This window comes from Ranitomeya imitator, chromosome 2 (assembly GCF_032444005.1).
Source record: "Ranitomeya imitator isolate aRanImi1 chromosome 2, aRanImi1.pri, whole genome shotgun sequence".
NCBI classification, from domain to species: Eukaryota; Metazoa; Chordata; class Amphibia; order Anura; family Dendrobatidae; genus Ranitomeya; species Ranitomeya imitator.
This window is the reverse complement of record NC_091283.1, coordinates 138,173,967-138,200,233: the sequence shown is the minus strand read 5'-3', so window position 1 is coordinate 138,200,233 and position 26,267 is coordinate 138,173,967. Positions and strand designations below refer to the sequence as shown.

At 47.5% G+C, this 26,267-nt stretch overlaps 1 protein-coding gene and 1 long non-coding RNA gene across 2 annotated transcripts in view; one reads left to right on the top strand and one right to left on the bottom strand.

Annotated features, from left to right (window-relative positions):
- EFNB1 (ephrin B1) overlaps window positions 1-14,328 on the bottom strand; it is a 58,354-nt gene extending 44,026 nt beyond the window's left edge. The window contains exon 1 of the mRNA XM_069747332.1: window positions 13,897-14,328. Within this exon, the coding sequence (XP_069603433.1) occupies window positions 13,897-14,003 (107 nt within the window). The 5' untranslated portion in view covers window positions 14,004-14,328. The remainder of the gene's footprint in view (window positions 1-13,896) is intronic.
- A 283-nt stretch (window positions 14,329-14,611) lies between these two features.
- LOC138667249 (uncharacterized) overlaps window positions 14,612-26,267 on the top strand; it is a 77,231-nt gene continuing 65,575 nt past the window's right edge. Inside the window, exon 1 of the long non-coding RNA XR_011318671.1 lies at window positions 14,612-14,698. This is a non-coding gene — a long non-coding RNA (uncharacterized lncRNA). The remainder of the gene's footprint in view (window positions 14,699-26,267) is intronic.

The following is a 26,267-nucleotide window of genomic DNA, read 5'->3' as shown; positions in this document are numbered from 1 at the left end:
TCAGTCAGATGGTCCGTGTCAATCCCACCCTTCATAGCTCAAGTCCTGAAGGTTCACACGAATGACTTTTACGGAACAATAAAGGCTAGATCAGATTTCCAGTGCTGTTAACACGACGCATATGGCCTACTATGAACGTTTCAAAAGCTGATATTAGCCTACAGGCAGCCATCTCTGCACACTGTATACGGAGGTCATGATACTAAGCCACCAGGCCGATGCCTCAAGATCCATTACGTTGCTTTAAATGGAATCCGTACCCTGGTATATATCTGAGCAAAAATATTAGCAAACCAGATCTGGAAGAGACGCTCGCTGCTGGGATCGCACTATATTTATGGTCTCCAATAAACGTATGTGACTATTGGTTGCCATTCAGTGGCACCTGTCACCTATAGGGACCCAAGATAAAAGTGGTATAGGAGTTACCGGGCACTGTTGTATGGAACAGCAGTCTATACCAGGCAGACCGCACCAGGGTAAGATGCTTAGCTTGTATGTCAGCAGCATTTCCTGCGTACAGACCAAATGTGACGCGATCGTGACCTTCCATAGTTCTGGTCCAAGGTGAAAACATCTTGGTAAGGCCCCATTATTGGTCAAGATTTTGCATTAGTATTTATATGCCAAAACCAGGAGTGGAAATAATCAGAAAAACTGTAAAAGATTGACACCTGTTCTGTGTTTTGGTATGCAAATACTACTGAAATACTGATGAGTGAATAAAGTCTAAGGAAAACCACAGATCCAGACTGTTGGTTGTTCTGCACGCAATCCAGCACAGAAAGAGTCAGAAGATGAAAGTAGTAATCTGTGGAAAGCAGCCTATTATTGTATGGGGAGAGTCTTCCCGTGCGTTGCCTCCCATCCTGTCTTACTACTTGAAACACAAGGGTGTCTTCATGTCACTTTTCCTGTCGTGTGCTGGCCTCAGCCTCAAGAGCTTGGACGCTTGTCGCTCTAAGATCACAGATGATGGTAGAAAACAAGGCTGCACAATGGACGTCCTCAGTCCTAGCAGGTCTTGTGTGATTGGGAACTGCAGAATGTATTAGATGCGGTGATTCCGCACGGTTCAGGGAACACGTACAGATTCACATGCGTTCAATATCCGGCAGCGCTTTGGACTCCGCGAATATGCATTGCGTCCAAAGTGCTGCCACTTCTGGATCTGCACATACCCTAGAGGGACCATGACAGATTCATGCTGCCCGAACCATGAGCAGGACAATATGGAAACTGGCTGTGCAAATGCACCATGGCTTTTCTAAGTAAACCCAACTTTCAAAAGCTGGCTACAGACTAATGCATCTCACTTGAGTAACTCAAGGACAGTCTCTGGTGGCTTCTACACCCCCAGATCACTCCGACTGACAGATCCTCTTCCCAAGTACAGGTATAGTGAGATCTCTCAGTCAACTGGAGCTGGCAGGGTGAAGCCACTGGGCAGAAGCCTTGAACTAGTCAGCCGAGACCGTCCATGGCCGGCTTTTCCAAGTAGGTGTACTCTTTCGTAGTAAAACATACATGGCTCTAATAGTTCAACCAGGTGGTTTCATGCTGTCTGTGGTTTGTGCAGCATGAATCCGACAACATGCTCTCTCTAACCAAGTGCCTCAAAATGACATTAAGAAAAAAGTCAAATCCTCCCACGACAGGCTACAAGCCATCATCCAGCTATTGTGACAGCATGGTTCACCGGTATGGACGGCCCTGAGCAAGGCTACTGCCAGAGCCCAGGAACAATGAGCAATCAGCACAGAAACAATGGACATGGGGATAGGAAGCTTGCACGGAGCAGAGTCAGGAGTGTGATGTAACCGGGTGTGCACACTCCGCGGGTGAGAAATTATCATGGCTGCTGTCTCGTAACCACAGATCACATCCTACCTATGCAATGAATCAGGGCAATTAGAGAAAAAAAATGAGCCAATAAATCAATTACACCGCACAGTAAATGGGGCCACTCAGTAATGGAAATGGGTACGTTGAAATAATGGAAACAAGGTGAACACCTGTCATGGCTCATGGATTGAGGCAAATAACTGGAAGAGGGAACAAAGGATCCGGTGCACTTGTTCTACGAGTGGAAGACATGCAGGACTAAAAGGAGACGTGTACTCTGATTAATGCTCCAAAAGGAGAGCGTCAAGGCAGGGATCAGGCGGCAGAGATTGCTTATGGCTTTAAATACTATTTAATGGTTCTGCAACACTTCTTTACAGATGAAATTGTGCATGCAGAGTACATAATCCGCACTCGGGTGAAAACCTGAAGGTGTTTTTCTAAGGATAATACAGAACAGTCCTGCGACACACACCAATATTAGTGTCGTAAAAAAACCTGGCACTCAGGTAGAATTATGGTGAAAACTTTTCACCATAATTCTACCTGAATGCCAAGTTTTTTGACGACTTGGTCACATCACTGAAAGGAGCCATATTTAGTAAAAGGTTTGGACTATTCGGATCCAAGGTGTAAACCTGATCCAAGATCCATGCAGGAGCCGTGTCTCAGTGTCATGGGCGCTGGTGGGGAAGCTCTGGAGCAGTGCCAGTCACCTTCTTAATGAAACCGAGCACTTCCATGGCACAACTGCCATTTTCCATTGACCTATATGAAGCACCAGTATAGAATCACTCGAGGTGCAGTTCACTGCAACTTCTGGCGGCTCAGAAACTGCGGAGGGATCACAGAATTGTAGAAATTGTGCAACTCAGTAAGTTTCTATGAAACAAAACCCTTCCTAGGTATTACCGGTATCCTAGCACCAGTCTAACCACCGAGACGTGCACTGCTGACAATCCCACATCCTAATAACTTTATACATTGTCTACATCATCACTGTGGAGGCCCAGAAGCCATATTAACCTCTTCGAGTCAGAAGCTTCCAGGTTGTGACCTTTTACTTCTCTTGTTCTAACTTCCAAAAACCAAAACTTTTATTCCTTGACATCAGTGCAGCCATATAAAAGGCTCGTTTTAGTTTTAAATGACATCACTTGACCATGTAATGGACGTAAAAAAAAAAAATCCACAACATTCTGCCATTGTATTTTTTTGGGGGGGATGGTATTGTTTTTATGGCATTCATTGCATGGCAAGAATGACCTACCAATATTATTCTTCAAGTCAGTACAATTACGACAATACCAAACTTGAAAAGTTATTTTTTTTTTTATATTTAATGGTCAAAAAATTGATAAATTTAAAAAAAAAAAATTTGGTTTGTGTCACCCTTTTCCTAGATCTGTAAACATTTTTCCGTCAATGGAGCTGGGCTTGATTTTAATGCACTGAGCTTAGCTTTCTTTATGGATTTCATTTTGGCATAGATACAAGATTTTTATCTTTCGATTGTAATTTTTTGTGGGGAATGCAAAAAAAAAAAAAAAAAATTAGTTCCTGTGTTTAACTTTCTTTCGTTGTTTAGCGTGAAGTTCAAATTATTTTGTCATAATAGATCGGACTTCATTATTTTTTCCTTTTCCTGAGTTTTTAGATGGGAAATAAGGAGGACGAATTAAACTCACACTTTGCTATATTTTTAAAACTTTTATTTTATTTTGGGGACTTGAACCTGCAATGGTTTGATCACTCATAGGATCACCAAGATGGCTGCTATGGCAAAAGAAAGCCCCTGGCTTCCATATTAACCAGACGATTTCTCAGAAACACTTTGGAAGAGGGCTGATCGGAGCAGTCTTTTACATGCCGCTGTCAGTGATTGGCAAAAGCATTTAAAAATGTTAAGCAGCAATGATCGGAGCAAGGTGTGGTACAGAAGCTGGCTGTGTCACACAGCCAGCACCTTCTGGGGTATTCTGTGGGCTTGGTTCCAGAGTTTGCGCCGTACACCTGTTGCAACCGTATGACGTAAACGTCTGCCAAGCGATCAAGAAAGGGTTAAAAAAAATGCATATATCCTAATGTAACGAGCATTCCTATAGAAGTGCAGAGCCCCCCCATGCACGTCCCCGAAACACCAGACGGCTCATGTTTGCCCACAGAACGAGCACAATAATTCTGTTTTCAATGCAAATAATTCCGAGATGTGAGGGGAAGATTAAGAGGTCATTTTCAGCGCTGATCATCAGATCAATTTCCACTTTCAAGCAGGGGATTTTCTCTGACATCTGCAGAGTCTTGGGAAGGATTAAATCTAGGAGCTGGAGAGTAGGAAGAATATCCCGTGACCGTTCTTGTGCCATTAGAACATTGACCCGAATTTAACAAACATGCAACATATTAAAAAGTATCCAGGAGGTAGATGTGCCGGGCAGCTGGGATGGACGGACTACTTACCAGCAGAGAGTGGAGGATGACAGGAGTTATACTGTCATGTCTGTGCCCAAAGACTTCTGAAGGAACTCAAAATTAAAGTCCATGAGTGGACGGTGGCTCGTGAGGGTCAGGGCATGCACACCTAGGATGGTGGCTCGTGAGGGTTAGGGCATGCACACCTTGTAGCCCTTACTAGCCAGCTGGCACTTGTCATCTCCCATGGATGGTGGCTCATGTGGGCCAGGGCATGCACACCTTCTAGCCCTTACTAGCCAGCTGGCGCTTGCCATCTCCCATGGATGGTGGCTCATGTGGGCCAGGGCATGCACACCTTTTAGCCCTTACTAGCCAGCTGGTGCTTGTCATCTCCCATGGATGGTGGCTCATGTGGGTCAGGGCATGCACACCTTGTAGCCCTTACTAGCCAGCTGGTGCTTGTCATCTCCCATGGATGGTGGCTCATGTGGGTCAGGGCATGCACACCTTGTAGCCCTTACTAGCCAGCTGGCGCTTGTCATCTCCCAGCCACAGACAGGAGCCCATGTGGCCCACAAGTGACCAGACAGCAGTGCAAGTAGTGAAATGTAGCAGCACATTCTTGCTCAGCATTTGTGCAGACATCTTGCCACGTACATGGCTACAGTACATCTTAACTAGGTGTAAGACTAGAGGTATCGGCCCAAAAATAGGAAAAGCACCCTAGTGTGCATTATCTTAGGAACCAATGACCCCGGCTGTATTTGTACAACTTATGCACCATCTACAAAAGCTAGAAATACCAGACAAGAGGTTTGCGGTGCGATAATATGGAGTCATGAGAAAGTGGTCAGGATCAAAATGACATCTAACCCGTAATCAGTAATCGATCCCAGCGAGACCCAGAACCTCATTATAGCGCAGCACTGACGTCAATGCGGCCCCACGTCAGGACAGAACAGAGACGTTCTGGAAAGTCGCAGGTACCAATTATTTTCAGATGGATGTAAAAGCCCTTGTTACCACGCAGCTCAGGACAAGTTCCGGTGCATTAATTAAATGGCTTTTATTGACAAACAAATAAAGCTCCTGTGCCTGGCTGTACACGGAGCTAGAAAAACCCGAGAAATAAGACAAGCAGCCATTTGGCTCCTTCTTCAGCAAAGGGATTAAGTGTACAATCCCTAACCAGGGATAGATGATGAGGTTTTAAACAGGATTACCAAAGACAGCACATCATCCACAACCAAATTACCACGAACAATCAGGGGCATCTTAGGAGAACAGATCAGCGTCCTACTCGGGAATCATCACTGCAGACAGGCCATCATTTCGTGCAACCCAACACCAACATGAAGCAAGCCACAAGCTGTGGGCCGATTACTGCAGGCCTGTGCCCGGTGAGAGTTGTAGTGAAGGCGATCCTCTCCACCCAGTACGAGAAAGTCTTAAATAGTCAACCAGTGGAAATGCTGCGAGCGGCTTATTAAACATGCCTTGGCAGATAATCCCTATTTTCGGGTTTAGCTTTATAAGGATGGATTTGAGACTTTATAGAGTAGGAAACTGCATAAAGCTGCAGCATTATTAACCCATGTCTAGGGTATGGGCCTACAACCTGTTCAGGAGGGGGTTAAAGCCTAAAAACAAAAGCTTTTTGGACACAATTCTCTTACGTGGCTACTAACAGATGACTTCTGTTCGCAATTCGTCTTCACTTTATAAAGATTCTGGATTTTCTGGAAATTATTTCTGACCTACTGATATACCGAAATGCTGTACATACAAGATCATGTGAAAACAAGGCGTCTCCGAAGGCAAAGGCTTCCATTATACGTCTGTGCCGAGGCACCACCCAAGAGCCGGCGTTCCTCATAATCGGTTTTATTAGATACTGTGCAGACCACGCACATCTCAGCCGAAAAACAATATGAAGGGTATCTGAGGGCAAAGCCAATTCCATTCATGTGTTTAATATTTTGCTGTGACAAATGCTGTATTGCAAGACAGCTCTGCTCCCTCGGGCGCCGCGGATGAACAAATGCACTTAGAGTGTTGGGCTCTCGAACAAAAGACGCGCTTTAACCGTTTCAGAGCCACCTCCGAGACACTCTTCAGGAAAGTTCATTATCTGCCATGGTGCAGCTTGCCGAGTCCCAAGACTAATTAACACGTTTACAAGTCGCTGCTTTGTTTTATTGTTTTTCTTTCTTGGCAGAAGCTCGGTCTTCCTAATGGATTCTCCAAATGGCGCTGAGGGCTTCTAGGCAGAGCTATGGCAAGTCAGGTGAGGAAGCTCCAGCAGAGGGACCTTATGATGGCGAGCTGCTCATCTCAACAAGGCCTGGATTTCATTATGATTGTCTTCGGAAAAGGAAAGAATTATTTTATTCTCTACGTGGCATATAATTAGGTCTTGAGAAATCTGTCCAAGTACTAATTTAATTCTAGTTCGTACAGCGAAGAATTTGAGATGGGGTAGTTTGGCGACACTGAATCTTGTGCCTAGAAACTAGGACCACCGCATCAAACACCATGTATCTCAGCTCCCTTGAAAGCCCAGAATAAGGTCAAAGAGAAATGAGCCTTTACTTTAGCAGTAGTATGGTTAAATACTGGACAGAAGGGGGTGAAGTTTGCTACGACGTACGATTCTCAGCAGGATCCCTGATCGCTGCTGCGTGTCAGACACAGCGATATCGTAACGATATCGCTGGAACGTCACGAATCGTACCGTCGTAGCGATCGAAATGGCAGTGTGTGACGGTACCCTAAATATCCAGATTTATTTTAATTTGTAAATGATTCCTGATAAGGAATCCCAGCACTCAATGTTTGGACATGCACTCCACAGCTGATAAGGGTTGTAGGTCCTCCAAAGATAAATGGCTGTTTAAATGCTAGGGTGACATTAGGTCAACAAGGGTGAAACTTTCTAAAACAAGAATCTCCCAGAAGAGAGGAACTCGTTTAACTCTTAAAACATGGTGTTCTGTGCAGAATAGCCAAAAATACAAACAAAGTGCCAGAAAAATAGAGAAAGTCTGCTTATAAACGTACATAAGGAGATGCCAGAAAAAGAACAAAGACTAAAAACATGCTACCGGAAGCCTACAATGAGATACTGGCACGGCACACGACCTAAAGGGATGCGAGGTGCCACATTACCAGAACCCTGCAAGGGTTAGCAGGAGAACCTGGAACCAAAAAGAGTCCTTTTGCTTGTACATAATGTCTGGTCCAGACAAAATAGAGAAAGTCTGCTTATAACGAACATCAGAAAATCCCAGAAAAAGAACAAAGACTAAAAAAAAAAAAAAATGCAACCAGAGGCCTACAAAGAGATACTGGCACGGCATACGACCTAAAGGGATGCGAGATGCCACATCACCAGAACACGACAAGGGTTAACAAGAGAACCTGGAACCAAGAGTCCTTTGCTTGTACGTAATGTCTGGTCCAGACGCACTGACATTCCTAAGAGCAGTGCCCACATAAGAGCCAGTTACTTACGCTCCACTGGAAGTTCACATACAAAGCAGCCTGAAAAATGGCTACCATGGCACGGCAAAGAGGCTTTTAGGGGACTTTCATGCAGTTTAGTGAATAAGATTGAGCTGTGAAGCAATGTGGGACCCTGTAAAACAGTATCTATGGCATAATGGTACCATACGGTGCATTGCGGGCACGTAGACAAACTTCTCAGAGGGGATTACGCTGCTCAGCAATACATATCAGGAGCAATTTATCCCGACAGGAGCAGCTCTTTGCTTTATGTTTGCTGGGCCACATGTCCCCGAATAGAAGGTGCTTCACAAATGTAGACTTCAGCAAGTGACGCTGGCCTCCTGGCATGAACGAGATAATACCCAATGGAAATAAGATGCGAAAGACAAGTACCAAATAGTGTACACAGCCAGCAGTATAATTACTTACTCAGCAGAGCAGAAAGTAAAACAGATAGAATGAATGCCAAGGGAGAGAAACACCTAAAATAATACAAGAAAAGCTAAATCGAGAGAGTCAGATGCCCGCAAATCATGGTGGAGGCCTCAAACCTACTAAGGATGCAAAAACAGTCTACAAACTGAAGGGGTAGAAGAACAATTCCTAAAGTTTTAGGGATATTGAGATTCAAATTCCCTACCCTAAAATGATATACAATAAGAAATATATATTGTGCCAACCTAAAAGAAAAGGACATTCCCAGTGAGAAGTCACTGAACTGTGCCCACATGGAACGTCTGCTTGGCAGAACCTGTCACATCTTCTTAGTGACGGAGCTCCACAGGAGGTGGGCATATCATGCCCCGAGGAGCCTTATTGCGTTTCGTCTGGAGACGAGTGAGAAATTGTACCCGCTGAATAGAAATGTGTCAGTCCTGAAGGGCACTACATTTTGCTGCCATGCAAGGCATTCAGAGAGACAGACTATATAAACCTACACAGTAATGGATGAGAGACGGGGCCGCCGCTCAAGGAAACATGGGACGGTGGGTAAATTGGCACTGCTGCAAATGAGGGCTTGTTAGGAGATCCATCCACTCCTGTCGCAATTCTTTCAGCGTAATTACCAGACAACCATTGTCTGATTTAGCACGAGTGTAGCAAAAGCATTGAAGCAGCAGAAATGTCACCGCTTCTTAAAAAACCACATGCAACATATCAAGCCCCCGTTTACAGCTGTCAACCAATTACCGGAGACAGTCTAACTCTCGATGCCTGTGGGGAGGAGAGAGTTAATCTGCCACGCCTAAAGTTTTGGGGGGAAAAAAAAAACCCACAGGATACAGAAGAACTGAAAATAAAGTATTTGTTCTCTGAAAACCACATAGTAAAGCTTCCAGACACAAACACTAAAGCACAAAGTGGAGCAATTTCCATTCTAGGCCAGCACCAAGGAGACCATTACTGGTCCATAAATCCCGGGAGGAGGCTTAATGGTGAAAAGATATGCAAAACGCACTGTAAGGAACATGAAGAAAACAAAAATAATCAAGAAGAGAACTCAGAACTTTTCTGAAACGTCAGAGGTTAAGAAAAAGGAACTCTTTATATATTAAACTATTAGGATCTAGACAATTAGATGTCTAAGACAAGGATAAAGAAATATTCACAAGTTAATTTGAAATAAGTTTTCAAGAAGGATGGAAATTAATGTGTGACACCAGTTACCGTAAGTTAAAGAACTTCGTAAAATTTAATTAAAAAGAATAGTGAATCGATGGGCTTAAAAATTAGGGGGAAAAACAATTAGCAAGTTTAATAAAGCGTACGTACACAAATTATATCACACTTATAGATTTAATAAATGTTGAGCGCAGTAGATGAAAAGAGTGACTTTTTACATTCACTTTAGTCATGGGAAGAGGGTCCCCGGCTTCTATAGATCACTGGAGTCATTGTGCCGACTCTCCTGCTGTCAGAGCCCTTCACTCTAATTAGGAATAATGAAGCTTCGTTAATCACTATAAATACCAATATAGACAGAGGGCTCATGATATTACTGCGCTATTGTTCTTGCTAAATAAAGGCGAATTTTATTAACAAACCGGACAGCAATTTTAATTTAATTTCTTATTTTAAAAAATGGTTAGAATATATTTAATAAACGACAGAACAGGGAAATACTAGGAATTGTATCATAAGCTTTTCTTTCAGCGAGAGGTAAAAAAAAGGGGCCCTTGCTGGCAATCAGTGGGACCCCTAAACTGGGCGAGGAGTTAACACGTGTCAAATGGCTGAGGATGATATTAAGGGAAGCGCAGACCGGCCTGGACGCCTTAGATAAAACTTTACTTTCTGAAAGTTCTCCGTCTATAGGTTACTACTAAATCACAGACAAATAATAAACACGCTACTTTCCAATGCGCACAACACAAGAGCGGCCCATTAGATCCTCGCGTCCTATGAGATAATGCAGCAGACAAGTCCCAACCTGACCCATTACCATTGTCATGCAGAGCCAGAATTCTAGGTACGCGAGACGCATTACGTTACTGAAATGCCAGGAATGATGCAAAGTGCAAAACAAACGCCTACAAAAATAAATACTAAAAACAAAGTAAAATGAAAAATAACCTGGATTCTAAAATCTGAAGAGCGTCCCTGGAACGTCCTCAGGAGATCCCGAGCAACTCTATTTTCATTTCTAATCCATGAAGTGCAGGTTATAGACAGAATGTTGAGTTTCTCCGTCTTCCCATTCATAGAACTTCCTCTACAGATACCGAGAAGCGCTCAGACAAGTCTCTAGATACAAGTTGTATTTGTAAGTCCGTAAGTGGAGGTCGTTCGCTTGATTCTGGAAGAACAAATCTTTAGATTGCGGTTTTATTGCATTGTGTGTGGGACGGTTGTAAGATTTACAAACCTCAGATGGTCACAAGGACTAAACCCAGCGGTGCACATACTAATAACTTCTCATTGAAACCGAGGAGTCAGAAACTACTAACCCAGTAGACACAAGCCCGGCTTCTTCAGCCTCCCGAACTCACCGCACATACCAGATGGCGGCACCTTTACGCCCGGATCTAGCTCCCTCTGGCAGCACACAGGTTTATTTTCGAGCAGGGCCATTTACAAAGACTCTTTTCAAGGAGAAACCCCTGCCGCACCCTGCACACTACACAGAGAAGCCTCTCAGCCAGGCTGAAGAGTCAGATGTACGACATCCAACATACTTCTGCATCTACGGGTGGAGTATGGGTCACAGCTGTCCCACAGGCCTTGTATCTATTGGAAAAGAACATTACTGGTGACCAAAGAGTCAACTAAAACCAGGGAATTAACAGAGGTAACAAAGCCCACCAATAGGGTCAATGCCACACATAGGAGGCTTGTGTTTGGACCCAGGCAGCCATCTACAGAGGAAAGGCCTGACGTGGTGAGACCACCGACACATGAAGGTCAGTCTGATGGAGCAGCACACATCCAGAATCAGCTCAGGATCAGGCCTGAACTTCTAGTTTATTTCAGGCTCTTAATGAAAACTACAAAGGAGCTGAAGTTCTTCTGACTTTCCATACCAGAAATCTTCAGCAGTCAATATTTATCAGAGAAAACCTCAATCTTGGATCCTGGAAAGGTCTCCGTCTAGAAAAATAGAAAAAAGCTCAAAATTCTGGACTCAAGATAATTGAGAAATAATCTGCAGATCTTCAGCTGAGGTTGGCCTTGGAGTGCCGATAGCACTGAAGAACATGAAGAACAAGCCTCTTCTTCACAGGAAGGGGAGAAGATGATCTTATCTGCTGGTCTTCACTAGCCCATCACAACCACAGTGATAGGACAAAGGCCACCTCACTAGGTAACAGCGGCCGGTAGTGACGATGGTGACCCTCAGCACGTCCTATGTGTTCTCCTTGTGAAGAGCACAGTCCACGTTGTACTAGGAGATATTTACCCAGACCCCAATAGGTCTCCTGCCGATGGTCCCTGACAGACCCCCGTACATCGGCTCAGTGCCACCATCATCAACCAGACTCACAGCCACAGAACAGCCCAGGAAGCTCTTACCAAGTTACATTTATCTGAAGGGTTCCTGGAGGCCTAGAAGAGGAGGCACAACATACTACCCCCCACACAGTGCCAACTGGCAGAGCACCAGTCCAACACTACCCTCCAAGTAACCCACACACACAGGTGGCACCAATATGCACGAAATACAGTATTACCAAGTAGCGGGAGTACACTACATACAGTGCCACATTCACAGCCACGTAACTACCCTCGATATACAGACATCTACACAGTGCCCACAAGAAATACGTATTATACACCAGTACCAGCACATGGCCCAACAGTGCCAGGCACAGTACCAGCATGCACTGATCAACAGTGCCAACTGCACACACCTAACCAGCAAAGCACGCGGGTACCAATATACAGCGCCCACACACAGGGACCCGACTATCCCACCAGAGAAATGTAACTGAGAACTATGGGTACAGTGTGAGTGCCGAAGCCACCTACACAATACCCACAGCTCAACACAGAATTATATGCCTGTTACCCCGTCATACACACAGGATGTGCCAGGCCCAGACCCATGACAGTGGGCATCATGGCCTCAGACACACCAACACACCATACTGCAATAAACAAGATCAGGATATGGGTGATGTGTCTGCCCAGCGCTGGAGGGAGCACAGTGGGCAGGACACATTGTGCCTACCCGAAACTACAGCAGGGAGAGGGCAGGATATGAGTGAAGGGTCTGTCAGTGCTGAAGCGGGCACAGTGGGCAGGATACAGGTAATGTTCCTACCCCAAACTACAGCAGGTAGAGGGCAGGATATGGATGATGTGTCTGCCAGAGCTGAAGCGGGCACAGTGGGCAGGATACAGGTAATGTACATACCCAAAACTACAGCAGGTAGAGGGCAGGATATGCGTAATGTGTCTGCCCAGTGCTGGAGCGGGTACAGTGGGCAGGACACTGTGCCTAATTGATACTACAGCGGGAAGGATAGGGGTGATGTCTTCCCAGGACTGGAGCGGGCACAGTGGGCAGGATATAGGTATTGTAAAATAAATATGCGTCTGCCCAGTACTGGAGCGGGCACAGTGGGCAGGACACAATATGCCTAGCCGATAGTACAGCAGGTAGAGGGCAGGATATGGGTGATGGGTCCAATACTGGAGCGGGCACAGAGGGAAACACAGGAGTGAGGTGCCCGATGGTTTAGCACCAATGACCTGTGCAGGCTAGCTATGGAGCAGGCAGAGGGCAGGTAATGGAGAATGTGCCCGGTAGTCGGGCAGGCAGTGGGTAGTGTGCCCGGTAGTTGAGCAGGTACAGAGGGCAGGCGGCGGGTGAGGAGCCCGGTAGTTGAGCAGGCAGTGGGCAGGTAGTGGAGAATGCGCCCGGTAGTCGGGCAGGCAGTGGGTAGGCTGCCCGGTAGTTGAGCAGGTACAGAGGGCAGGCGGTGGGTGAGGAGCCCGGTAGTTGGGCAGGCAGAGGGCAGGTAGTGGAGAATGTGCCCGGTAGTCGGGCTGGCAGTGGGTAGAGTGCCCGGTAGTTGAGCAGGTACAGAGGGCAGGCGGCGGGTGAGGAGCCCGGTAGTTGGTCAGGCAGAGGGCAGGTAGTGGAGAATGCGCCCGGTAGTCGGGCAGGCAGTGGGTAGTGCCCGGTAGTTGAGCAGGTACAGAGGGCAGGCGGTGGGTGAGGAGCCCGGTAGTTGGGCAGGCAGAGGGCAGGTAGTGGAGAATGTGCCCGGTAGTCGGGCAGGCAGTGGGTAGTGCCCGGTAGTTGAGCAGGTACAGAGGGCAGGCGGTGGGTGAGGAGCCCGGTAGTTGGGCAGGCAGAGGGCAGGTAGTGGAGAATGCGCCCGGTAGTCGGGCAGGCAGTGGGTAGTGCCCGGTAGTTGAGCAGGTACAGAGGGCAGGCGGTGGGTGAGGAGCCCGGTAGTTGGGCAGGCAGAGGGCAGGTAGTGGAGAATGTGCCCGGTAGTCGGGCTGGCAGTGGGTAGAGTGCCCGGTAGTTGAGCAGGTACAGAGGGCAGGCGGCGGGTGAGGAGCCCGGTAGTTGGTCAGGCAGAGGGCAGGTAGTGGAGAATGCGCCCGGTAGTCGGGCAGGCAGTGGGCAGGCTGCCCGGCACTGGAGCGGGTGAGCGGACGGTCCTCCAGGCTTACCGCGGGTTTTGCGAGTTCCAGGTCACCGACTCCAAGGTTTTGCTGAGCGCCGCAGACACCCGGCACAGGGCGAGCAGGAGCCCGAGCAGCTGCCGGAGCCCCTCCATGCGAACTCCCGGCTGGGGTCGCCGTGCCAGTCCCGGACTCTCCGAACTTTTCCCGTCCAATGTGTGAACCCGCCCAAAGCGCCGTCAGGTATCCAGGCTGCCCATCCCCTGGTGCCGGAGCGATGAGTTGTAATCCCCTAATCCCCGGGGCTGGTCACGGCTCCATGCCACTTTCCACCCACAGCAGCCTCCAGCCGGTGCACAGTCCCCGCGTCCTGTCCTATGCGGGCTCCGGGGCAGAGTCTCCGCGGTGACAGACAGGCAGCCACGATGTTCTCTCCTGCAGCCGCCTGGCTCAGACTGAGGCACAGGGCACCCGCCGCTCGCATCACCCCCGCCCCTGGGGGCGTGGTCTGCACAAGCCAGCGTCAACCAATGACAATAATCTAATGAGATGCCCTTGCCAGACCACGCCCTGTTCCCAATGAGTGGCGTGACTGGCATGAAGACACGCCCCTTAAACGAGCTGCGCACACTGTGCGGACTCAGAGCGGCCGGAGGGCCGGTGTCGGGGCGGCCGGAGGGCCGGTGTCGGGGCGGCCGGGGGGCCGGTGTCCGGAGGGCCGGTGTCCGGAGGGCCGGTGTCGGGGCGGCCGGGGGGCCGGTGTCCGGAGGGCCGGTGTCCGGAGGGCCGGTGTCGGGGCGGCCGCCTCACTGCAGGCAGTACCCGCTGCTCTCAGGTTCCAGCACACACGGTGAGCCCCGCTGCCGGTCACTGGTTGGAGACACTCGGGGGTTGTGTGCAGCTACAGACCCCGCTACAGGCTGTGACGCTGACAGACTGACTGTTTTTTTTATGCTGATTTTGTTCCAAAGCCTTAACCCGTTAGTAACGGAGCCAAATTTTTAAAATCAGACCAGTGTCACTTTATGTGGTAATAACTCGGGAACGCATCAGCATATCCCATACATCTAACACACTGCGGAGAGGGGGAAAGTCTGCGGCACACACATCTAACACACTGCGGAGAGGGGGGAAAGTCTGCGGCACACACATATAACACACTGCGGAGAGGGGGAAAGTCTGCGGCACACATCTAACACTGCAGAGAGGGGGAAAGTCTGTGGCACACACATCTAACACACTGCGGAGAGGGGGGAAAGTCTGCGGCACACACATATAACACACTGCGGAGAGGGGGAAAGTGCGGCACACACATCTAACACACTGCGGAGAGGGGGAAAGTCTGCGGCACACACATACAATACAATGCGGAGAGAGGGAAAGTCTGCGGCACACACATCTAATACACTGCGGAGAGGGGGGAAAGTCTGCGGCACACACATCTAACACTGCGGAGAGGGGGGAAAGTCTGCGGCACACACATCTAACACACTGCGGAGAGGGGGAAAGTCTGCGGCACACACATCTAACACACTGCGGAGAGGGGGAAAGTCTGTGGCACACACATCTAACACACTGCGGAGCGGGGAAAGTCTGCGGCACACACATCTAACACACTGCGGAGAGGGGGAAAGTCTGCGGCACACACATCTAACACACTGCGGAGAGGGGGGAAAGTCTGCGGCACACCATCTAACACACTGCGGAGAGGGGGAAAGTCTGTGGCACACACCTAACACACTGCGGAGAGAGGGAAAGTCTGCGGCACACACATCTAACACACTACGGAGAGGGGGGAAAGTCTGCAGCACATAAGTCTAACAAACTGCAGAGAGGGGGAAAGTGTGCGGCACACACATATAATACAATGCGGAGAGGGGGGAAAGTCTGCGGCACACAAGTCTAACAAAAACTGCAGAGAGGTGGAAAGTCTGCGGCACACACATATACAATGCGGAGAGGGGGGAAGTCTGCGGCACATAAGTCTAACAAAAACTGCAGAGAGGGGAAAAGTGTGCGGCACACACATCTAACAAACTGCGGAGAGGGGGAAAGTGTGTGGCACACACATCTAACACACTGCGGAGAGGGGGAAAGTCTGCGGCACACACATCTAACACACTGCAGAGAGGGGGAAAGTGCAGCACACACAGCTAACACACTGCAGAGAGGGGGGGGAAGTCTGCGGCACACACATCTAACACTATGGAGAGGGGGAAAGTGTGCGGCACACCCATCTACCACACTGCGTAGAGGGGGAAAGTCTGCGGCACACACATCTTACCGCGAAGAGGTGGGAAAGTCTGCGGCACACACATCTAACACACTGCGGAGAGGGGGAAAGTCTGCGCCACACACATATAACACACTGCGGAGAGGGGGAAAAGTCTGCGGCACATAAATCTAACAAACTGCAGAGAGGGGGAAAGTGTGCGGCACACACATCTAACACAATGTGGAGAGTGGGAAAGTCTGCGGCACATAAGTCTAACAAAAACTGCGGAGAGGGTGGAAAGTCTGCGGCACATATGTCTAACAAACTGCAGAGAGGGGAAAGTGTGCGGCACATACATCTAACACACTGCGGAGAGGGTGGAAAGTCTGCAGCACATACATCTAGCACACTGCGTAGAGGGAGAAAGTCTGCAGCACACACATCTAACACACTGCAGAGAGGGTGGAAAGTCTGCGGCACATATGTCTAACACACTGCAGAGAGGGGGAACGTGTGCGGCACATACATCTAACACATTGCAGAGAGGGGGGAAATCCGCGGCACACATCTAACACACTGCGGAGAGGGGGAAAGTCTGCAGCACCCACATCTAACACACTGCGAAGAGGGGGAAACTCTGCAGCATACACATCTAACACACTGCGGAGGGGAGGGAAAGTGCAGCACACACATCTAACATACTGTGGAGAGGGGGAAAGTCTGCGGCACACACATCTAACACTGCGGAGAGGGGGAAAGTCTGCGGCACACACATCTAACACTGCGGAGAGGGGGGAAAGTCTGCAGCACACACATCTAACACTGCGGAGAGGGGCAAAGTCTGCAGCACACACATCTAACACACTGCGGAGCGGGGAAAGTCTGCAGCACACACATCTAACACACTGCGGAGAGGGGGAAAGTCTGCGGCACACACATCTAACACACTGCGGAGAGGGGGAAAGTCTGCGGCACACACATCTAACACACTGCGGAGAGGGGGAAAGTCTGCGGCACACACATCTAACACTGCGGAGAGGGGCAAAGTCTGCAGCACACACATCTAACACTGCAGAGCGGGGAAAGTCTGCGGCACACACATCTAACACACTGCGGAGAGGGGGAAAGTTTGTGGCACACACATCTAACACACTGTGGAGAGAGGGAAAGTCTGTGGCGCACATCTAGCACACTGCATAGAGGGGGAATTCTGCGGCACACACATCTAACACACTGCGGAGAGGAGGGAAAGTCTGCGGCACACACATCTAACACACTGCGGAGAGGGGGAAAGTCTGCGGCACACACATCTAGCACACTGCGGAGAGGGGGAAGTCTGCGGCACACACATCTAACACACTGCGGAGAGGGGGAAAGTTTGTGGCACACACATCTAACACTGTGGAGAGAGGGAAAGTCTGTGGCGCACATCTAGCACACTGCATAGAGGGGGAATTCTGCGGCACACACATCTAACACACTGCGGAGAGGGGGGAAAGTCTGCGGCACATAAGTCTAACAAAAACTGCAGAGAGGGGGAAAGTGTGCGGCACACACATATAATACAATGCGGAGAGGGGGGAAAGTCTGCGGCACACACATATAATACAATGCGGAGAGGGGGGGAAGTCTGCGGCACATAAGTCTAACAAAAACTGCAGAGAGGGGGAAAGTCTGCGGCACACACATATAATACAATGCGGAGAGGGGGGGAAGTCTGCGGCACATAAGTCTAACAAAAACTGCAGAGAGGGGGAAAGTGTGCGGCACACACATCTAACAAACTGCGGAGAGGGGGAAAGTGTGTGGCACACACATCTAACACACTGCGGAGAGGGGGAAAGTCTGCGGCACACACATCTAACACACTGCAGAGAGGGGGAAAGTCTGCGGCACACACATCTAACACACTGCAGAGAGGGGGAAAGTCTGCAGCACACACACATTTGCGTGAACAATTGGTTCGCAGTCATTATGAGGGACGCTCTCCTCTAACTTTCCTGGATAATTTTACACCTAGGGTTGGCTGCTTTCCATGTGGTAGGTGTGTCGCCTGCCCCAACATTGAAAAAAGTGACTCCTTTTGTAACTCTAGTGGTACTAGGTCGTTCTCTATTAGACAACGGATCACCTGTACCACGAGGTATGTTATATATTATGCCACATGCCCCTGCGGGCTTATATACGTTGGCCTTACCACACGCCAGTTGAAAGTCCGCGTAAGGGAGCATGTTTTGGGGATTAAGGCGGCCACCGACCACATGGATGTGACCACATTAAAAACTCTGCCGAGGCATTTTAAGATCTACCACAATTGTGATGCCACGATGCTGAGAGTGAGAGGAATTGATGCCCTCAGGATCAACATCAGAGGTGGCAATTTATCTAAGAGACTTGGCATGTTGGAAACACGCTGGATCTGGCGTTTGGGGACTGTCCAACCCCATGGACTCAATGAGTGTTTGTCGTTTGCCCCGTTTCTGTAGTCCCCCATCTGTTGTGCATCATCTCCTCTGTGCGTTTCCGCATTCGTTTTTTCTTTTATTTGTTTTTAATTAGCGTTGTCTTCTTTCATTTTTAGTATATTTCGGTTCGGGACCTGGTTAAGTGATGACTGCCCTGGCTCTTTCAGGATGAAGAATCTACATTTATTCTGCGTATATATATATGGGCCGAACACCTATTGGCATCAATATATTTCTTTCCATCTATGTATATTATGGACTATATTATTGTATTTCGTTATATTGTGAAATTATTTCTGATATCCGTGTCCATTATGTATAGTTTGACATTTATTTATGTGTTCATCCGTGGATTTTTTTGATAAATATAGTCGTTATGTTGTTGGGTTCTTCTTTTCCTTTTTATGTCTAATCGTGGCTGTACTACTTATGCTATGCTGTTCGTCAGTGTGCAGCATGTTCATTATTACGATGTAATTAGTGTTGCTATATGTATTGCTATATGACATTGTATTATATAGTATATGGTGCTTATGTGCTGGGAGTTATAGGGTCACTTTGGGGGATTAAGTAGATATTTATGGTTTTTTCTGTTTTATATTTGTATCCTATATTCTATTTCTGCGGTCTTGGGGTGCATCTGCTATAAGTTGAGCCGCCTTTCTTCTTATATATGTTACCATCTTTGCCCCCTGGAAAGTTGTGTGCGCTGTGTTTTTATCTGTGTCGTCTGCTCCTTGTATTTGTTAATAGGGTTGCCCCTTTCCAAGATGGCCGCGGTTGCTTCGTGCGCATGCGCAGTTGCGCCGCGCCTCCGTCCTGTTCCTGCGGTGCCTTGTGGGGCGGATCACATGAGGCCTGTGTGTTTCCGGTCCCGCAGGCCGTGCGGACCGGATGTTGATGGTGCGGCGCATCTGTGCATGTGAGCGCCGCCATTTCCGGACCACACGCTATTTAAACGGTGCCCCCCTTGTGCTGGGTACCCCCCCTGAGGAAGGCCACCCGCCGAAACGCGCGTCGGGGAGGACTGGACTTCGGTGCACAGTTCATTGATCCATCACAGTGGTATGTACTGGGTATCTGATACCTGTCTGTGACCATGAGTGCCATTAATTGAAACCTATATACCATTGTGGATATTTTTTATCTGACACTTGTCTCTAAGATTATGAACATTATTGATCGATGGTTTTGTACCATTGATGTTACCTCTATATATATGGATTTGATATACATGGTCCATGATTACTAGCTGTGCACCTCAGCTCAGTCCCTGTGTTTTATATGCGTGTGTGGGCTCGTATAGGGGATCTGTTTTGCCTGCCATGCTGCATACCTGTGTGTCTATTTTTAATCAATAAAGTTGTTTTACATTTTCATTATTGGACGCTTTCTGGCTGCGTTTTTTGGTGCTTTTGTTGTTTATTACATATATATTTATGCAGTTGTCCCTTTTTTTGAAGTCCTATGTCTGTCTTGGTCGATATGACTGCTATAATCCATTATTACTATACGACCTAAGTAACCTTGACGGACTATGTATGCTTCTGCTTTGTAGCTAACACACTGCAGAGAGGGGGGAAAGTCTGCGGCACACAAATCTAACGCTGCGGAGAGGGGAAAAGTCTGCGGCACACACATCTAACACTATGGAGAGGGGGAAAGTGTGCGGCACACACATCTACCACACTGCGTAGAGGGGGAAAGTCTGCGGCACACACATCTAACACACCGCGAAGAGGTGGGAAAGTCTTCGGCACACACATCTAACACACTGCGGAGAGGGGGAAAGTCTGCGGCACACACATCTAACATACTGCGGAGAGGGGGGAAAGTCTGCGGCACACACATCTAACACACTGCGGAGAGGGGGGAAAGTCTGCGGCACACACATCTAACACACTGCGGAGAGGGGGGAAAGTCTGCGGCACACACATCTAACACACTGCGGAGAGGGGGAAAGTCTGCGGCACACACATCTAGCACACTGCGGAGAGGGGGAAGTCTGCGGCACACACATCTAACACACTGCGGAGAGGGGGAAAGTTTGTGGCACACACATCTAACACTGTGGAGAGAGGGAAAGTCTGTGGCGCACATCTAGCACACTGCATAGAGGGGGAATTCTGCGGCACACACATCTAACACACTGCGGAGAGGGGGGAAAGTCTGCGGCACATAAGTCTAACAAAAACTGCAGAGAGGGGGAAAGTGTGCGGCACACACATATAATACAATGCGGAGAGGGGGGAAAGTCTGCGGCACATAAGTCTAACAAAAACTGCAGAGAGGGGAAAAGTCTGCGGCACACACATATAATACAATGCGGAGAGGGGGGGAAGTCTGCGGCACATAAGTCTAACAAAAACTGCAGAGAGGGGGAAAGTGTGCGGCACACACATCTAACAAACTGCGGAGAGGGGGAAAGTGTGTGGCACACACATCTAACACACTGCGGAGAGGGGGAAAGTCTGCGGCACACACATCTAACACACTGCAGAGAGGGGGAAAGTCTGCAGCACACACAGCTAACACACTGCAGAGAGGGGGGAAAGTCTGCGGCACACAAATCTAACGCTGCGGAGAGGGGAAAAGTCTGCGGCACACACATCTAACACTATGGAGAGGGGGAAAGTGTGCGGCACACACATCTACCACACTGCGTAGAGGGGGAAAGTCTGCGGCACACACATCTAACACACCGCGAAGAGGTGGGAAAGTCTTCGGCACACACATCTAACACACTGCGGAGAGGGGGAAAGTCTGCGGCACACACATCTAACACACTGCAGAGAGGGGGAAAGTCTGCAGCACACACAGCTAACACACTGCAGAGAGGGGGGAAAGTCTGCGGCACATAAATCTAACGCTGCGGAGAGGGGAAAAGTCTGCGGCACACACATCTAACACTATGGAGAGGGGGAAAGTGTGCGGCACACACATCTACCACACTGCGTAGAGGGGGAAAGTCTGCGGCACACACATCTAACACACCGCGAAGAGGTGGGAAAGTCTGCGGCACACACATCTAACACACTGCAGAGAGGGGGAAAGTGTGCGGCACACACATCTAACGCATTGCGGAGAGGGTGGAAAGTCTGTGGCACATATGTCTAACACACTGCAGAGAGGGGAAAGTCTGCGGCACATAAGTCTAACAAACTGCAGAGAGGGGGAAAGTGTGCTGCACATACATCTAACACAATGTGGAGAGGGGGAAAGTCTGCGGCACATAAGTCTAACAAAAACTGCAGAGAGGGGGAAAGTGTGCGCCACGCACATCTAACTGCAGAGAGGGGGAAAGTGTGCGGCACACACATCTAACGCATTGCGGAGAGGGTGGAAAGTCTGTGGCACATATGTCTAACACACTGCAGAGAGGGGAAAGTGTGCAGCACATACATCTAACACACTGCGGAGAGGGTGGAAAGTCTGCAGCACATACATCTAACACACTGCGTAGAGGGAGAAAGTCTGCAGCACACACATCTAACACACTGCAGAGAGGGTGGAAAGTCTGCGGCACATATGTCTAACACACTGCAGAGAGGGGGAACGTGTGCGGCACATACATCTAACACATTGCAGAGAGGGGGAAAATCCGCGGCACACATCTAACACACTGCGGAGAGGGGGAAAGTCTGCGGCACATACATCTAACACACTGTGGAGAGGGAGAAAGTCTGTGACACACATATCTAACACTGCGGAGAGGGAGAAAGTCTGCGGCACACATCTAACACACTGTGGAGAGGGGGAAAGTCTGCGGCACATACATCTAACTCACTGTGGGGAGGGGGAAAGTCTGCGGCACACACATCTAACACATTGTGGAGAGGGGGAAAGTCTGCGGCACATACAGTATATCTAACACTACGGAGAGGGGGAAAGTCTGCGGCACAAACATCTAACACACTGCAGAGGGGGAAAGTCTGCGGCACACACATCTAACACATTGTGGAGAGGGGGAAAGTCTGCGGCACACATCTAACACATTGCGGAGAGGGGGAAAGTCTGCGGCACATACAACTAACACATTGTGGAGAAGGGGGAAGTCTGCGGCACACACATCTAACACTGCGGAGAGGAGGAAAGTCTGCGGCACAAACATCTAACACAGTGCAGAGGGGGAAAGTCTGCGGCACACACATCTAAAACATTGTGGAGAGGGGGAAAGTCTGTGGCACACACATCTAACACATTGCGGAGATGTGTGTTCCTCAAAAAACCACAAAACCTTGTGCTCTCCGTCTATGGAAAAGGGTGAAATCCATGATGCACTTCAATTATTTTTGTGCACAATATCTCCACACAAGCGTTTAGAAAGATCGTCCAATTCTCATTTACAAGCACAAATACAATTTCCTATGTCAGTAATTGCAATGTACAGGAATGGGCTGCGATGTAGATGATCCGTGTGGGATGCATTGTGTTTTCACACCCATAGTCTTGGATGGGGAAACCTTCGATATTACATATGGAAGAACCTAGTGCTGCCAACTGAATAGCATTGGTCCTAGTGCCGGCCGGGTGAAGTCAGCTTTTTTTTCGAGGACCAAAAATACAGTGGTGTGAACGTAACCTGACTGTGGATTCCCCACCATGAAATCCGCACAGGAACCCCGCCGCGACTCCAGGAGCCTGCGGACAATTCTCTTTGCACAGCACATTAATACATAAGCTTCTGGTGGAAGCCTGAGGCCTAGCGTAGCTGCAGGGGCCCCGGGCCATAATCTGATTTATGGGCCAGGGCATTCACCAGCAGTGGGGCTGGGCCGCTCTCGGTTTATGAAGTAGCCTCTTTTCACTGACACTACATTATTTCAGCCATTTCCCCCTCACAGAGGTCCCAGTGTGAAGGAGACAATGGCCAGGTCATCTCCTGACTTGTGCACATTGTCCCCTCCCCTCAGTCTCGCTCCTTTCTGCTTCTTGCACAATGAGAAAGCTCTTTTCAGCTCTGTGTAAACTTGTTAGTTTAGCTTCTTGTTATTCTACACCCTAAATAGGCGACCGGTGATCTCGCTCATGTGTCCTCTCACCTTTCAGTTCCCAGGGAACCAGAATTCTCACATTTTATCCCAACCGCCCAGTGACTGTGTCTCTCTTATTGCACTTAGGATGTGCGCACTTTTCTGACACTGTTCACACTTTGCCACATTGTGCAGAACATCTTAAGTCGCTGGATATTGTTATTCTTAGGGCATTGTCTCCTAACGCCGAGCAATAATCATTAGCCTTCAAAAAGTGACGTTCTTCCACCCGCAATGTTCTACCTCAGAGTAACTCCATTATCTCCAATAGATATTATATACAGAAAAGGATGATTCAGGTCAAAGAACAGAGAGAGCTCCATTCACCTAATACATGGCTTATGGGAAGCTTCACTTTCAACTTTTCCTCCTCTTAAAGGCTGCCGTCACACTAGCAGTATTTGGTCCGTATTTTACCTCAGTATTTGGTCAGTAGTTTACCTCAGTATTTGTAGCCAAAACCAGGAGTGGAACAATTAGAGGAAAAGTATAATAGAAACATATGCACCACTTCTGCATTTATCACCCACTCCTGGTTTTGGCTTACAAATACTGAGGTAAAATACTGACTAAATACTGCTAGTGTGACGGCAGCCTTCTACAAAGAAAAATACCAGTGAGATCCTGAAACGCGTTAGAATAAAGTCTGTGGACCGGAGTCTTTTATAAAGGTGACCATGTAAGACAGCTGTCTCTAATTAATGCAGGTAACGAGTTGATTAGGATCGTCATACTGGTCTGTAAGAGCCAGAACTCTAAATGATTGGTAGGGGGTCAAATACTTATTTCTCACTGCAAAATGCAAATACATTTATATAATTTATACAATGTGATTTTCTGGATTTTATTTTTAATATTCTATCTCTCACTGTTAAATTTAACTTACTCTCAAACTTATAGGCTGTTCATGGGAGACGACCGTAAAATGTTCAGTTTTGTCTGATTTTTCGCTTTATAGGTATATTTTTGAGTAAAATGTAGATTGTTCTTTTATTCTATACACGTCTGACAACAGGTCTCTGAAGTTCCAAGCAATACATTTTGTAATTTTTTTTCTGACAAAGAAAAATTGTCAAAATATAAAAAACAAACAAACAGTGCTTTCAGACCTCAAATAATGCAAAGAAAACAAGTTCATAATCATTTGGAAACAACAATACTAATGTGTTAACTCAGGAATAATTCAGAAATCAATATTTTGTGGAATAACCATGATTGTTAATCACAGCTTTCATGCGTCTTGGCATGCTTTCCACCAGTCTTTCAAACTGCGTCTGGTGCAAAAATGTAAGCAGTTCTTCTTTGTTTGATGTGTTTGATGGCTTGTGACTATCCACCGTCCTCTTGATTTCGTTCCAGAGGTTTTCAATGGGGTTCAGGTCTGGAGATTGGGCCGCCCATGACAGGGCTTAGATGTGGTGGTCTCTTACTGTTTGCCAGAGCTGTATATATATATATATATATATATATATATATATATATATATATATATAATTATTATTATTATTATTATGTATTGTTATAGCGCCATTTATTCCATGGCGCTTTACATGTGAGATATATATATATATATATATAAAGAAAAAAGAAAAGCAGCACAAAAAGTAAAGAAAAATGTGGACTTTATTGCCTGGATGGCGTGGCGACGTTTCGGATACAAGATCCTTTCTCAAGCCTTGAGAAAGGATCTTGTATCCGAAACGTCGCCACGCCATCCAGGCAATAAAGTCCACATTTTTCTTTACTTTTTGTGCTGCTTTTCTTTTTTCTTCATATTATCTGGAGTCATTGGACTACTGACTGGGAAAGCTTTGCATTTTTGTCAGGTATTTTGTTAGATGCTGTTCCAATTTTTGTATATATATATATATATATATATATATATATATATAATCCGAAACATGTAAAAAAAGCGCCCACAAACACATATATATATACATTCATTATTATTATCACTGTAAATACACACCTGTACTTTGTGTCTCCCCCACCTCATTGTAGATTGTCATCTTACGAACAGGGTTATCATTATTTTTCTGTAATTATTGTATTACGTTGTTACTTGTGACTTGTGTATGAACTGATAAACTGTAAAGTGCTGTGGAATATGTTGGCGCTATATAAATAAAGATTATTATTATTTATTATTATTATTATTATTGATTGTGCTGGGACGCTTCGTTTTTTAATTAATTCCACCCAAGCAAATATTCTTTTAATATTTATCCAAAAAAACAGCTGTGCGCCTCTTATCTACCGTACAGCGGGGTCCCCCGCACTCCTTGGGGCGCTGCCTTGGGGCTCCGTACAATTTGGAGAGGAAACACACAGCACTCGTTCACCATAATCCTTAATATTTCGTTAGACCCGTGCAGTTTGGAGACGTTGCTGAACCCTGATTTTTTTCTTCCAGCTTTTGAGGCAGGATTTTGGATTTGTGCTGGAACGTACAGCAACACGTCTGCCACAAGGTGAGGTCTGAGTCTCACTGGTTAATAATGACAAGTTTATGGCCATATTAAAGGCTTCCTTTATTTTTAGGTCATATTAGAGGGATTAAAAGATGCCCGCCTGACTGTTTTATGTCTCTGATTTATAAGCTGAAATCCAGGTGCCTGAAGTTTCTTTTACATTTTGTTTGTGTGGTTTTGTTTGAGTGAAAGTATTTTTATTACAAACAGACGTCAGGTCTTTGCGCCGTTCTCT